The 15,873-nt window shown below is 40.1% G+C and overlaps 2 protein-coding genes across 2 annotated transcripts; both read right to left on the minus strand.

The window, feature by feature from the left end:
* Positions 1-1,952: 1,952 nt before the first annotated feature.
* LOC311252660 (diacylglycerol kinase iota-like) lies at positions 1,953-7,867 on the minus strand. The gene is made up of 6 exons (XM_084346004.1): positions 7,847-7,867; positions 6,449-6,486; positions 5,878-5,998; positions 4,759-4,804; positions 4,414-4,513; positions 1,953-2,752 (listed from the first exon to the last, which is right to left on the minus strand). The coding sequence occupies exons 2-6, from the start codon at positions 6,449-6,451 to the stop codon at positions 2,603-2,605; spliced, it is 420 nt and encodes a 139-aa protein (XP_084202130.1). The 5' UTR covers positions 6,452-6,486; positions 7,847-7,867; the 3' UTR covers positions 1,953-2,602.
* A 188-nt stretch (positions 7,868-8,055) lies between these two features.
* Positions 8,056-10,645, minus strand: LOC311252792 (diacylglycerol kinase iota-like; the record flags this gene model as incomplete). Its single annotated transcript, XM_084346331.1, has 7 exons — positions 8,056-8,157; positions 8,247-8,287; positions 8,836-8,905; positions 9,443-9,487; positions 9,761-9,840; positions 10,430-10,530; positions 10,626-10,645. 7 exons carry the CDS (start codon positions 10,643-10,645, stop codon positions 8,056-8,058), a joined length of 459 nt encoding a protein of 152 aa, XP_084202457.1.
* Positions 10,646-15,873: the final 5,228 nt, after the last annotated feature.

A 15,873-nucleotide genomic window follows, 5' to 3' on the forward strand; every position in this document is an offset into this window, starting at 1 on the left:
CCAACAGTGGCAAAAAAGCTGTTTTGTTGGTATTTTTTAATGGTATTTTAGAGTTTTTAACTTCCTGGAAACATATTAAAAATGCTGATGAGTACAGTATTTGTCTCTAGTTTATGACGTTGCCATGGATGCATAAAAAGAAGAACATCGCCAGGGGAGTGTGTGAGTGGATTACTTTGCAAAGACTTTACGTGATAATGACATGAACTACTCATGATCTCGAGAAAACAACTTCATTTTAACTTGTCATCACAGGAAAACGGAGGAAATATGTGTATATGTTTGATCCGTGACCATTCAGGGCGTCCGTGCTCATTTTATTTTGCACAATTCTGCTTTTCCAATTCCATCTCTGTAAACAGTTTATGTTGTGTTGAAACAAATGATGAAATAGTCTCCACACGAGGTTACTTTAGTAGCTGCTCTGTAGCTTTTATTCAGGTTGGGAAATTGTAAATGTTTCTGTTCCTACACCTTCTGTTTCCAAGATAAAGAACGAGCTCTTTGTCTCTTTCATTTGGAGACCAACATTGATGGGAACTCCTTCAGACAAAGCACAAACTAAAAAAAAAACCCCTGGTAACTCAATCCAATGAGGAAGCTCCAGAGCAGCTGGACCACAGGTATGTTTGTCCTTTAAGGAAATACCCAGCGGTGACACATCGAGCTTGTGTTCGTCTTCACGGCTGCCTGATAAATCTCTCAGTCTCGTGTCACATTCACAGTTCTTTTACAGTAACAGGAGTGACAGTCTAACCATGTAAAAGTGGAAATTTAAAGTGATAATGAAACATAAAAAAACATGTTCCAGTACGCCTGGAAATGTGAGCTCGTCTAATGACCATCAGAATATATAAAGTTTACAACAATATGATGCAGTGTGGATTTCTAAAGAGAGATTTCACTGTTTCTACTGGCAGAGGAGTCTCAAACCGTAAGTGACCTTGTAAAAACACTTACATAACTCAACACACCCTGTAATAACCACTGATAATGATTTACAGAGGGGAAGTTTCCACTCTGTGATTACTTAAACTAATAAGATATTGTAAGTACTTGATTCACATTCAAGGCATCTTTCCAGACCTCGTATCACCATTTTAAAAATCAAGGTAAACAAATTTAAACCAAAAAAAAGAGATCATGATTCTTAAGGTTTCAGTTGTGAACTCGTTTTATTTTAGAGGTTTTTTGTTGACTAAAAAGAGCCAAATCTACGGTATTACATAATCTATGGAGGACTGAAACTGCTGAAATGAAAAATGAATAATTGAATAATAAATAAATAAATTCATACATTTAATTATTAATGCCTATATTTATTTATTGAGCCATTTATTTTATTTTGGATGTTGGCAGTTTCAGTCCCCCATAATACTCACATGACTTCCTGTATATTACTGTCAGTGTGATGGCAGGAAAAATAGCTGTTTAAATATAACTTTAATAGTTTGATAACGTCCATAAAAAGTGCAGAAAGTGAAAGTGAAATTTCTTTATCAACTTCCCTCTGCTGTTCAAACTGACCAGATGGTCTTAACTCTCTTAACTTGTACGAAGTTAATGACTGATCTTCGTTTGCCTGCGTACAATACGAGCCTGTGGTGCAGCAGTGGCTCTTTGATTTGCATTGTGATGTTTGATTTAGATTTTTGTGTCGTGCCATGAATTATGTCATCAATATCATTTTGACCCAGGGTGCTGAAAACTTTATCTGGTGACAAGTGAAGTTAATGTTTGTGCAGGTACAGGTTTGTCTCCATAATCCCATAAACCACTAACAGTTTTGAGATTTTTTCATCATCCGTATCAGGTTGGATGGTTAACTACAAAGGTCATCACTGAGCCTTTCAGTCTGTTGGTACATATCCGACTTCATATGGGCGTGGTGACCACTTTCTGGCTGAAGCGTTTGGAGTCGATGTGCAAATGTTCCTCACACCGTGGGGGAATCTGTAGTCAGCGTAAAAAACTGATTTCCTCATTATGTTAAGATATTTTTAGATAAATGTTTTTTTGATTTAAGAAACAGGAACTTCCCGGTGTCGAGTTCTCGAACAATCTTTCAAACAGGAAATAAGGTCAGAGGCGACATTACAGCATCACATCTTCTTTTAACAAATAAATAAAATAAAACAAACAAACTTCAAGTAATTCCATCATCATCAGCAGAAAAATAAGAAGTACAAAAGCAGAAAAGAACAAAAAAAAATAACAACCTAAGAGAAAACTCACAAAGTTTCTACTCAATAAAAGAGTGATAAGAAGCGTGTGTGTGTGTGTGTGTGTGTGTGTGTGTCATTCAGAGCGGGCCGAGCTTAGAACCACAGTCACTTCATAGAAAATGTCATCACCATTCACAGAGAGTTCAGGCTGTCATTTACACACATTTCACATAAAGACACTCAGAGGAACGTCTCAGTGTCGGACGTCGACAGTTGTAGCCATCGTAGAAATCCTGCGTCGTGGAGAAACAAATACTTTGACAGGAAAATCAAATCTGAGAGGCTTGAGGTGCAGCAGAGCATCAGGAATGTTGTAAACAGAAAACAAAGATTGTCATACGAGTTTAGGAATAAAATGAAAAAAAAAATCAATCAAATCATTGTTCTGCATTTTTGTAAGAAAAGTAGATTTTTGAGCCTCGGACAGCCGTCTCCAAGTCTTCGTTGGTGGTAGAGGAAGGGTGTTGGGTGCTCAGGTAGCTGGCGAGCTCAGAGTCTCCCTCCACTTGCTCCGCGGGAGTCTTCCCCTGGTGGAGACACACAGATGTTAATGTTTGAGAGGGGACATGGTCATTAAAATAAAAAAAAATCGTAGGGCTGAAACTGAAAATGATTGAGTTGACGAATTTAAATGTCTTGTTTTGTCGAATCAACAGATCAAAACACAAACAGAAAACAAAGAAAAGCAGAAACATCTTCCCCTTTGAGAAGCTGAACCAGCACATTTGGACTCACGAGTCACTGATTATCAAAATTGTTGCACATTAATTTTCTGTCGGACAAGTAATCAATATAAGACCACAGGGACTGTTTCAGCAATAAATGTTACAAAAGACAGTGTCCACAGAGTCAGGATCACTTGCACAGCTGTTGTATTAAATTGTTGGTTCTCAACCTGGTGGTCATGAGTTAACTTCCAGGGGTCACCAGACGTTTGAGGAGAAAAAAATTAAAATAAGTCGTTGACTGGGGAACACATTTTACACTACGTTGCCTGATCCAGAGATATAATCTGGCATAAAATTAAATATTTTGGCTGTTTGTGAAAGTCAAAGAGGCTGTTCACATCACAAGTCGACAGCTTTATGTCAAGTCACACCATTAAATGCACCTCGACATGCATCTCGAATGACCTCTCGTGATTTTGATCTGACTTCCCCGCTCTGTAGGCAAATATACACCTACATCGCTGGAACGAATGAATAAGTTAAATACACAAGGAAAGAAATATCTTCATGTGTAATGTTTGCCGAATTAACAAGAAGGCCTAAATAGTTAAGAATGTGTAAACAGCGCTTCACAAAGTTTAACAGTTTCTCCTAATGCAACAAATCCCAAAATTTAGCATTTTTTTAAATGGAGTCTGGTGATTTTTTCCACGCGTGACAAAGAAGTAGCCTTTATTAGCATCTGCTTACTGTATTCTTTAAATTTGACATGTTTACCATCAATATGGTACATTCTTTAATAACTTTGGTGTAAATGGTGAGTTGAAACATCAGTTGAAACAGTTCAGGGAGGTATGACTCACTTTAGACATGAAAACAGACTTTTTACAGCGATGACTCGACAAACTGACACTTTTCACAAGAGCAGAAGCTTCCTTAATGTTTTGGTGATTCAGAATTTTCCGTAGCCATTTCACGAAGTTCCTTAAATTCCTCTTCATGCAACTCTTATAATAATTATGCAATTTGCTAAGGGGGTCTGAGGATACTGCTGTTACTAGTTCAGTGGTAAATTGAAACAGAAAGTGAAAGTTGAGGTTATGTTGTGAGTTAAAAGTTCCAGTGCTTTTAAAGTATTAAAGAAACACGTCTTGTGTCGTTTCTGCTTTTAAATTTCTTTACAGTGTTTTAAACTGTAACTGTGAGGGCAAATGATCCCAGAACAAACAAACAAAGTGTCAGAGACAACTCAGGTTTCCTAAAACTCCCAGAAAATTCCTGCATCCAGCTTCCACTAGCTCCGGAAATCCCCGAAATAAAACGTGAACAAGAGTCAAACCTGCTGACAACCTGTTGATCCACTTCATATTTCTCTTCTACGCAGTGGAGGACACACCCTGGCAGTCAGTGAGTGGATTTATCTGTAGATCATTTACATGTCAGGCTGCGGCTCCGATATGACTCAGCAGGACTTACGGGAAACCTGTTTGTTTTCCAGTGAACGTGCAGCGTGTGTTTACCTGGAAGTTGGTCTTCTCGAGCGACGCACCAGCCTCCATCAGCAATCGACACACGGCATGCTGCTTCTCTGAAGCCGCTTTGTGCAACGCAGTGTCTCCTCTACACACAAACACACAGAAGTCCTGATGATCAGATAAACTGTGAAGACGAGCGAAGAGTCATAAGATGTTTGTTGTTCCACTGGCATTGAAAAAGAAAAACCACCCAGCAGATAAAGGAGGGTTCAGGTTTGTTGTTGGCACGTCATTAGAGCACAAGATTTCCTTTCACGATAATCTGATTAAATCTACATTAACACAAAACAACCACTGAGGTTCCTTTAGAAAAAATAAAATGAAAAGTACCCAACATACTTCTCTCTGTCTGTCAAATCCAGAAGCACCTTAGAGCCTGAAGAGGAAGAAACAACAGACAAACATATTTGTTTGTAAGGACAAAACACAACAATGAGCAGAACCACAAATATCATCTTTGTCATTACACATATTATTCTTCCTTGTCAAGATTACCCACAATGCAGCTTGCAGATTCAGGTGTGCTATGCTAGTAGTGGCTAATGTAGCTTCGAGCTACATTACTTGAGGCAAATCTTCAGATTTAAGCCACAAAAAGCTTTATGCAACTTCATATATGCAGCAGTTCTCCCCAAGACATGGAAACGTAAAATCAGTGGAGTTCGACCTTTAACAGTTAATGTTTGTCTACATTTTAAAAAAGTTGTCATTGTTGATTTAAAAAAAACAAGGAACCCAAAATGCCGCTGTTGTGGAACTCCTGTTACTGTAAACAAAGCAGGCAGCTATTCTCAGAACAGAAGTGAGTCTGTCTGCTGCGGTGGTTGAAAAGGTCGACCAGGACTAGTTCAGACTGGTGTATTTGTTTGATGTTTGTGAATGAAATCAGTTTGAAACTAACCGTATAATAATATTACTTTCAATACAACTAATCGGAGCCTTGTATGCTCTTGAAAAAAGAATCCGAAAGGCCATAATTAAATGAACAAGATAGTCATGTAATAGCTGGAGTCATAAGAATTTAAGGTTTACAGTCGGATCATTGTAAGGGGCATTCCCTGAGTGACAAAGTGTCTATTCTTTCAAAACAAAAGTTGCTTTTGTTCTTTGATGAACGACTTCCTGTTTCCCATTAAAGCAAAATGATGTAACTTTTTTTGCCTCAGAATCATGTTGATGGTACAGCGTCTTGTAACAGGGTAAATGTTGTATGTAGCTTCAGTGAGAGGGTGGGATCACACCAGCGTATCAAACTACATGTACTGTAACCACCAACCTTTAATCTTTACAATTATAACTTTAAACCTGTTAAAGTTTTGCGCTGCAGACGTTGAGCCAAGTTTGAAAGACGGCATAAAATACATTCAGGAGGCTGTCTGAGCCGTTTGTTTACAGTAATAAACATGACCAATGACACATAAAGCACATTACACACATGCACATTCTCACCCTGTTGCAGTATGTAGCTGACCAGCTCTGTGTGTCCGTTCTGAGCAGCTATATGTAACGCTGAACAACCTCCAGAGTCTCTGACCAACAGGCTGACGCCCCGACGCACACACTCTGACAGCTGCAGACAGAAAACAGGGAAGTGGAATCAGGATTTATTAAAAGAAGGTACATGCAGAGTCCTCACTTGTAGCTTCAGGGTATAAAAAACTTTACAAAGCATTGTAACGTGATGTGATGCTGTTTTTTTCCGGGAATTTCTGAGTACTTTTCATCTGTTAAGAGCATCTTAAACTTCTAAGATTGAGCTTTATCAGGAAACAAGGCCGTTGATTGTAAACTCCTGTGTCCTACAGTACAATGACTGTACAGAGATTGAACGAACTGCCTTTATGCTGACTCATTTTTGGCTGAGCAGATTTATAAATGTCATGAAGGTGAGACTTGTTCTGTTGAGTCTTCATAAATCCCAGGAAAGTACCGCAGATACAAACAGATGAAACTGGTTTTAAATTACACAATCAAGGACAAACTGTGTGCGTCCGTCTGTTTGTGTGTGATTCAACTTTACCATAGAGAGGTCTCCGGTACTGGCAGCTTTCAGCAGGGCTGTAAACACACAAACAGACAGAAATCATCGCATGAGATCACACTGCATAACAAGGCGTCGGTTCACTGATTTCTGCAGAATTCACACTTTCCACAGACACCTGTTTGTCTTCCCCTTCTTCTACAAATATCTGTGTTGAAATACAGCTGTTAGATTTGATGACCAACTCTGAGCAAAGTTCTGGGGACTTTTCACCAACGTTATTTATTATTTAACCAGACTTCTGCTTAGATTGTTATCTTTAGATCGTGTCTTTTTTAAGATAGGAAGTGGAAGTGAGAAAATAAATGTTTGTTTGTTATCCCGCACTCGTGAAGGTTAAGTTTCACTTTCAAATCCCCCGTCTGTCTGTGTTTTGCATGGTCAAGTGAAGGCTGAAACTGCTCATCAAGCACATCAAGTAACTGAAATACCTGCTTCATTCACAAAGAGTAAGATGTTTTAGAAAATGGAAACTCTTTAAACAAATTTTACTCGCCTGCAAGGTCCAAAGTGTGTGGCTTCCAGTTTTTGTCATTTTTGTATCTCCAGCAACAAACATTTTACTGCTTGTTAGAATTGAACCAACAAAACAATGAAACAAACTTGACTTAAAATGAAACGTATGAAGTTACAAACAGGCAGAATAAGAAAATACAACAAGAGAAAATCAAATCCAAGCAGTGTTTCAATCTTAGAGTGTGTTACTGTATATTTCTAGTGTTGTAGTGCTGTTTGCTGCTGCAGGTGTCAAAATTGAAAGTGGATAAACAGTAAACAAGTCAGAACATGTGAGGATGAGATGAGGAACAACTTCATTAAACCGGAGAGTCCCAGGAATCACAGGGACTTATTTTGGACGTGAGACCAGGTGGCCACGCCACCACAGTAAACATCTGGAAACTTCTACAGCTTTTCCAGAACACGTCTCCAGAGACATTATTGTTCTAATCATCAAAGGGCTGAACGTGGTGATTTGTAAAATTGAAACCTGTTTGGATTATATTTACCAAGCTGCTTCAAACTGTGACTTTTGACTTTGCATGACCAGACATCCTTTGATTGGACGGTTTGTTATAGACATGATTAATATGAAGCTATGAATATGAGCTGCTCGCCTCGGGGCAACGCTACAGAATATCACTCGCAAAGAAAAAGATCTGCAAGTAGAATTTTGTCCTGTTAGTGTGATTTTTTTTAACCTTGTGCACATGTTTGTGTTTATATTTTTCAGAGTGAGACCAAGGACCATTTTCTCACTTACAGGTTTTAAAGTGATTAAACTACAGCCAGAAATCAGTTTGTATACATTTATGTGTGCTAAGGTGTGTGTGTGTGTGTGTGTGTGTGTGTGTGTGTGTGTGTGTGTGTGTGTTCTACCTTGTTCCTCAGATGTCAAGAGAGTCCTGAAAAAAAAAAAAAATTTCAGAAAAAATTAAAATGTGATTGAGCAGGGATTATTTGGTAACATTTTATAATAACCATCATTAATAAATGGTACATTTATAGTAAATTGAGCTTTGGTTAATAGTTATGTCACTGCTAACAAACAATGAAATGACTTATATACCATTTAGTACAGTTAGGTCTCAATTGCAAAAGAGGTATTTAACCTGGTTAACCACAGGTCCCTCGTGGTCCAGGATAAACACCTCGTCCTGACAAATTTCTGTCACAAAGTGGAGGTGCTCCTACAAAAGCACAGAAGAGAGGCATGTAAGTACACGAGCAGACAAACGTTTCAGTCAAAATCAAGTGTTATTTTAGCCAAAGTGTTTACCTGAGCCTTGTCGATGCGATAGAAGCGGTCAGCTGATGTGGCTGCAGAGCAGAGACGTACATGTGAACAAGGAAACACTTTTACTGTTGCTTGAAATTAACTCTGAATTATCTATTAATTTATCTCATTTATTAAGTTTTACTTTTTGTTAAGGCACTTTGTAAAAGTTGAGAGCCCTGAGACGCAAGTGAGGAAAATGGAAGACGAGACAGTGATGTTGCAAAATATGCTCACAGACAATATATGTACTTATACTAAAGTAAAACTTGCTTGGACGAAAACATTAATGCTTTAAGTCTTATTTAGAACGTGTGGTGGTGGTGCACATCAGCCTCTTGTGGCTGAAATTAGTGTTACAAAAATCTGGTTATTGTTGTTGGGGTTGCTGATCTTGGTGTTGTACAGTAAATATGCATTGTCTATATGCGTATAGCTAACTCTAGCACAGCTAAGAGGCTGTGCACAATCCCTGTCAAACGAACAGATAAATAATTTTCTCAATCAAGGTAGTCTGACCGACAACTGCGTTTATGTCCATCGTTTTCATTTCTTATTTCTGTCAGCATGTGTCAGGGCTTCAATCACTCACAATCCAAGAAGCTCCAGTTGGGAGAGAGTCTACTGGTTGAACTGGTCCTGGGGACGCCTCTGCACTCGTCCTGGAGACAAAGAGACGGACACTGTGATCTTCATCATCCGTTCACTGAGCAATAAAACTGAATATTATAAAGTTAACATGGGGTTTATTTGAAGAGAGAAGAAGCAAAAAGAGAGAAATCTAGACAGAGATTAAGTGTTTTTGTTTTGAGCAGTCGAACAATTAATAGCAAGACAGAGACAATTAAGACAATGAGGCAGCGTGTAGCTTGATTTAAATTAGTTTTAGACCGAATCAGTTTATATTTTAAATGTCCAGAAACATTTTCTTTACTCAACATGGGTGTCAGTCTGTATTAGACCATATTTAGCTAGTTTTTACAGTTGAACACCTCATTTTAAAGGGTGTAGTGTAACCAAAAAGGTATTTTTCTATCATTGCAAGAAGAACATTCTGGGAAAAAGTCTTTAAAATCATGACACAGATTGTATAAGGTCAGACTGAGAGATTTTTAAAAATGTAGCAAGTAGCTTCTAAAGTCTCCAAAACTAATAATAACCCAACTTTTCCTGCAGTGAGACACCCAAAAGTCATATACCTGGTAGTGCACTCTGTGGCCAGTAGATGGCGCCTGGTGTAAGTCCTAGCAAGCACAGCAGACAGGTTTCAAGGTTAACAAACAGCCAAAGCATTTACATCAAAAACTTGCACGGATGTTAGCTCGGCTAGCAAAGGTTTCCCACATAAGACAGACAGCTCTGCATTCCCGCTGGTGCTGGTTGCATATCCATCTATAAATAACTGGTGGAGAGATGACGCTGCAAGCATCATGAAATAATGATGACGAGGAAGAACCAGAGGAAGGGAGAGAAAGAAGAACATTAAAGTAATGGTAAAGCTAAAGGGGAAAACTTGCCTCTTGTAATCTGTCGATATAGAGTCGGCATGTCTCAAGGTCACAGTCGCCCCTCACCACCACGATGCCCACTGGGATGGCTGGAAGACACAAACAGGTTGAGAGGGAACTTATTGTGAGTGACCACTTTCACAAACAAGCCAAAAAATACAGGTTATTGACCACATCTTATGATCGGTGATACAAAAACAGTAGTTTCGTCAGAGGACAGTGTGATAGGCTACGTTACACTCTTCTTCTTCTTCTTTTCCTTCTTTTCCTTCTTCTTCTTCTTCTTCTTCTTCTTTTCCTTCTCCTTCTTCTTCTTCTTCTTCTTCTCCTTCTTTTCCTTCTTCTTCTTCTTCTTCTTCTTCTTCTTCTTCTTCTTCTCCTTCTTTTCCTTCTTCTTCTCCTTCTTCTTCTTCTTTTCCTTCTTCCTCTTCTTTCTTATTTGGAAAAAACTGTTTCCATCTCCAATTAATCACATTAACTGCTTTTCTAAAAAGGCAAACCACTACATGAGCGCGGGAAACAGAAAAATTTGAAATTGAGGAGTTTTTCTGTTTTCTTAAAAAAATGCTGTTTTACATGAACCTTGTCTCAAGCGATACTTCTAAATGCACATAAAATAGATTACTTGAAACACGGCTACCATCAAGTTTCTTTGATTCAGAGAAAACAGAGCCTTACAGATGTCTCGTAGTCGTTCTTTGTCGTACTGCAGTCGGTCGTACTCCTGCAGGCTGATCCGATTCACCCGGAGACGCAGGCGATCCGGAACTGCGTGAGGGCTGGATAAAGAACCACACACACAAGGGCATGTACGTGCACACACACAGTTCATAAATTCCCCAACATACAACAGTAAGGACATGTATATACATACATGCACACACAGACACGCATAGACACGCAAGTCACAAACTGAATCTGAGCATTTGCAACGTAAAGACACTTCTAGTTTTGTAATTCAGCGCATTTTAAAAAATAACTGGAAGTTTGCAAAGAAGTTTGCAGTTCACCAAAAATCCAAATTCCACCCGAATCCAATGGGGACTGCTGTGTCTCGTTCAGCCAGTATAGGGCCACATCTGGGAGAAATTTCGAGTCAATCGGTCCAAAGACCTGGAAGCTATTGAAAAAATCGCCCGACGTTTTCATGAAAAAGGCGACTTTTTTCATTAAAATATTCACCAAAAATACAAATTTCACTAAAAATCAATAAAAACTGCTGGTCTTTCTTTCGCCAGTATGGAGAACATTTGTGTTCAATTTCGAGTCAATCGGTCAAAAGACGACCGTAACCCTAACCCTAGCCCCATAACCCTAACCCTAGCCCTGTAACCCTAACCCTAACCCTAGCCCCAGCCTTAAGCCAGCCTCATGAAACATTGTCCCTCTCACTAAAATATTCACCAAAAATCCAAATTCCACCCAAATCCAATGGGGACTGCTGTGTCTCGTTCAGCCAGTATAGGGCCACATCTGGGAGAAATTTCGAGTCAATCGGTCCAAAGACCTGGAAGCTATTGAAAAAATCGCCCGACGTTTTCATGAAAAAGGCAACTTTTTTCATTAAAATATTCACCAAAAATCCAAATTCCACCCGAATCCAATGGGGACTGCTGTGTCTCGTTCAGCCAGTATAGGGCCACATCTGGGAGAAATTTCGAGTCAATCGGTCCAAAGACCTGGAAGCTATTGAAAAAATCGCCCGACGTTTTCATGAAAAAGGCGACTTTTTTCATTAAAATATTCACCAAAAATACAAATTTCACTAAAAATCAATAAAAACTGCTGGTCTTTCTTTCGCCAGTATGGAGAACATTTGTGTTCAATTTCGAGTCAATCGGTCAAAAGACGACCGTAACCCTAACCCTAGCCCCATAACCCTAACCCTAGCCCTGTAACCCTAACCCTAACCCTAACCCTAGCCCCAGCCTTAAGCCAGCCTCATGAAACATTGTCCCTCTCACTAAAATATTCACCAAAAATCCAAATTCCACCCAAATCCAATGGGGACTGCTGTGTCTCGTTCAGCCAGTATAGGGCCACATCTGGGAGAAATTTCGAGTCAATCGGTCCAAAGACCTGGAAGCTATTGAAAAAATCGCCCGACGTTTTCATGAAAAAGGCGACTTTTTTCATTAAAATATTCACCAAAAATACAAATTTCACTAAAAATCAATAAAAACTGCTGGTCTTTCTTTCGCCAGTATGGAGAACATTTGTGTTCAATTTCGAGTCAATCGGTCAAAAGACGACCGTAACCCTAACCCTAGCCCCATAACCCTAACCCTAGCCCTGTAACCCTAACCCTAACCCTAACCCTAGCCCCAGCCTTAAGCCAGCCTCATGAAACATTGTCCCTCTCACTAAAATATTCACCAAAAATCCAAATTCCACCCAAATCCAATGGGGACTGCTGTGTCTCGTTCAGCCAGTATAGGGCCACATCTGGGAGAAATTTCGAGTCAATCGGTCCAAAGACCTGGAAGCTATTGAAAAAATCGCCCGACGTTTTCATGAAAAAGGCGACTTTTTTCATTAAAATATTCACCAAAAATACAAATTTCACTAAAAATCAATAAAAACTGCTGGTCTTTCTTTCGCCAGTATGGAGAACATTTGTGTTCAATTTCGAGTCAATCGGTCAAAAGACGACCGTAACCCTAACCCTAGCCCCATAACCCTAACCCTAGCCCTGTAACCCTAACCCTAACCCTAACCCTAGCCCCAGCCCTAAGCCAGCCTCATGAAACATTGTCCCTCTCACTAAAATATTCACCAAAAATCCAAATTCCACCCGAATCCAATGGGGACTGCTGTGTCTCGTTCAGCCAGTATAGGGCCACATCTGGGAGAAATTTCGAGTCAATCGGTCCAAAGACCTGGAAGCTATTGAAAAGATGGCCCGACGTTTTCATGAAAAAGGCAACTTTTTTCATTAAAATATTCACCAAAAATCCAAATTCCACCCGAATCCAATGGGGACTGCTGTGTCTCGTTCAGCCAGTATAGGGCCACATCTGGGAGAAATTTCGAGTCAATCGGTCCAAAGACCTGGAAGCTATTGAAAAAATCGCCCGACGTTTTCATGAAAAAGGCGACTTTTTTCATTAAAATATTCACCAAAAATACAAATTTCACTAAAAATCAATAAAAACTGCTGGTCTTTCTTTCGCCAGTATGGAGAACATTTGTGTTCAATTTCGAGTCAATCGGTCAAAAGACGACCGTAACCCTAACCCTAGCCCCATAACCCTAACCCTAGCCCTGTAACCCTAACCCTAACCCTAGCCCCAGCCTTAAGCCAGCCTCATGAAACATTGTCCCTCTCACTAAAATATTCACCAAAAATCCAAATTCCACCCAAATCCAATGGGGACTGCTGTGTCTCGTTCAGCCAGTATAGGGCCACATCTGGGAGAAATTTCGAGTCAATCGGTCCAAAGACCTGGAAGCTATTGAAAAAATCGCCCGACGTTTTCATGAAAAAGGCAACTTTTTTCATTAAAATATTCACCAAAAATCCAAATTCCACCCGAATCCAATGGGGACTGCTGTGTCTCGTTCAGCCAGTATAGGGCCACATCTGGGAGAAATTTCGAGTCAATCGGTCCAAAGACCTGGAAGCTATTGAAAAAATCGCCCGACGTTTTCATGAAAAAGGCGACTTTTTTCATTAAAATATTCACCAAAAATACAAATTTCACTAAAAATCAATAAAAACTGCTGGTCTTTCTTTCGCCAGTATGGAGAACATTTGTGTTCAATTTCGAGTCAATCGGTCAAAAGACGACCGTAACCCTAACCCTAGCCCCATAACCCTAACCCTAGCCCTGTAACCCTAACCCTAACCCTAACCCTAGCCCCAGCCTTAAGCCAGCCTCATGAAACATTGTCCCTCTCACTAAAATATTCACCAAAAATCCAAATTCCACCCAAATCCAATGGGGACTGCTGTGTCTCGTTCAGCCAGTATAGGGCCACATCTGGGAGAAATTTCGAGTCAATCGGTCCAAAGACCTGGAAGCTATTGAAAAAATGGCCCGACGTTTTCATGAAAAAGGCGACTTTTTTCATTAAAATATTCACCAAAAATCCAAATTCCACCCGAATCCAATGGGGACTGCTGTGTCTCGTTCAGCCAGTATAGGGCCACATCTGGGAGAAATTTCGAGTCAATCGGTCCAAAGACCTGGAAGCTATTGAAAAAATCGCCCGACGTTTTCATGAAAAAGGCGACTTTTTTCATTAAAATATTCACCAAAAATACAAATTTCACTAAAAATCAATAAAAACTGCTGGTCTTTCTTTCGCCAGTATGGAGAACATTTGTGTTCAATTTCGAGTCAATCGGTCAAAAGACGACCGTAACCCTAACCCTAGCCCCATAACCCTAACCCTAGCCCTGTAACCCTAACCCTAACCCTAACCCTAGCCCCAGCCTTAAGCCAGCCTCATGAAACATTGTCCCTCTCACTAAAATATTCACCAAAAATCCAAATTCCACCCAAATCCAATGGGGACTGCTGTGTCTCGTTCAGCCAGTATAGGGCCACATCTGGGAGAAATTTCGAGTCAATCGGTCCAAAGACCTGGAAGCTATTGAAAAAATCGCCCGACGTTTTCATGAAAAAGGCGACTTTTTTCATTAAAATATTCACCAAAAATACAAATTTCACTAAAAATCAATAAAAACTGCTGGTCTTTCTTTCGCCAGTATGGAGAACATTTGTGTTCAATTTCGAGTCAATCGGTCAAAAGACGACCGTAACCCTAACCCTAGCCCCATAACCCTAACCCTAGCCCTGTAACCCTAACCCTAACCCTAACCCTAGCCCCAGCCTTAAGCCAGCCTCATGAAACATTGTCCCTCTCACTAAAATATTCACCAAAAATCCAAATTCCACCCAAATCCAATGGGGACTGCTGTGTCTCGTTCAGCCAGTATAGGGCCACATCTGGGAGAAATTTCGAGTCAATCGGTCCAAAGACCTGGAAGCTATTGAAAAAATCGCCCGACGTTTTCATGAAAAAGGCGACTTTTTTCATTAAAATATTCACCAAAAATACAAATTTCACTAAAAATCAATAAAAACTGCTGGTCTTTCTTTCGCCAGTATGGAGAACATTTGTGTTCAATTTCGAGTCAATCGGTCAAAAGACGACCGTAACCCTAACCCTAGCCCCATAACCCTAACCCTAGCCCTGTAACCCTAACCCTAACCCTAGCCCCAGCCTTAAGCCAGCCTCATGAAACATTGTCCCTCTCACTAAAATATTCACCAAAAATCCAAATTCCACCCAAATCCAATGGGGACTGCTGTGTCTCGTTCAGCCAGTATAGGGCCACATCTGGGAGAAATTTCGAGTCAATCGGTCCAAAGACCTGGAAGCTATTGAAAAAATCGCCCGACGTTTTCATGAAAAAGGCAACTTTTTTCATTAAAATATTCACCAAAAATCCAAATTCCACCCGAATCCAATGGGGACTGCTGTGTCTCGTTCAGCCAGTATAGGGCCACATCTGGGAGAAATTTCGAGTCAATCGGTCCAAAGACCTGGAAGCTATTGAAAAAATCGCCCGACGTTTTCATGAAAAAGGCGACTTTTTTCATTAAAATATTCACCAAAAATACAAATTTCACTAAAAATCAATAAAAACTGCTGGTCTTTCTTTCGCCAGTATGGAGAACATTTGTGTTCAATTTCGAGTCAATCGGTCAAAAGACGACCGTAACCCTAACCCTAGCCCCATAACCCTAACCCTAGCCCTGTAACCCTAACCCTAGCCCCAGCCCTAAGCCAGCCTCATGAAACATTGTCCCTCTCACTAAAATATTCACCAAAAATCCAAATTCCACCCGAATCCAATGGGGACTGCTGTGTCTCGTTCAGCCAGTATAGGGCCACATCTGGGAGAAATTTCGAGTCAATCGGTCCAAAGACCTGGAAGCTATTGAAAAAATGGCCCGACGTTTTCATGAAAAAGGCGACTTTTTTCATTAAAATATTCACCAAAAATCCAAATTCCACCCGAATCCAATGGGGACTGCTGTGTCTCGTTCAGCCAGTATAGGGCCACATCTGGGAGAAATTTCGAGTCAATCGGTCCAAAGACCTGGAAG

The sequence above is a fragment of the Pagrus pagrus genome (assembly GCF_965226575.1).
Source record: "Pagrus pagrus genome assembly, chromosome: 23".
Lineage (NCBI taxonomy): Eukaryota > Metazoa > Chordata > Actinopteri > Spariformes > Sparidae > Pagrus > Pagrus pagrus.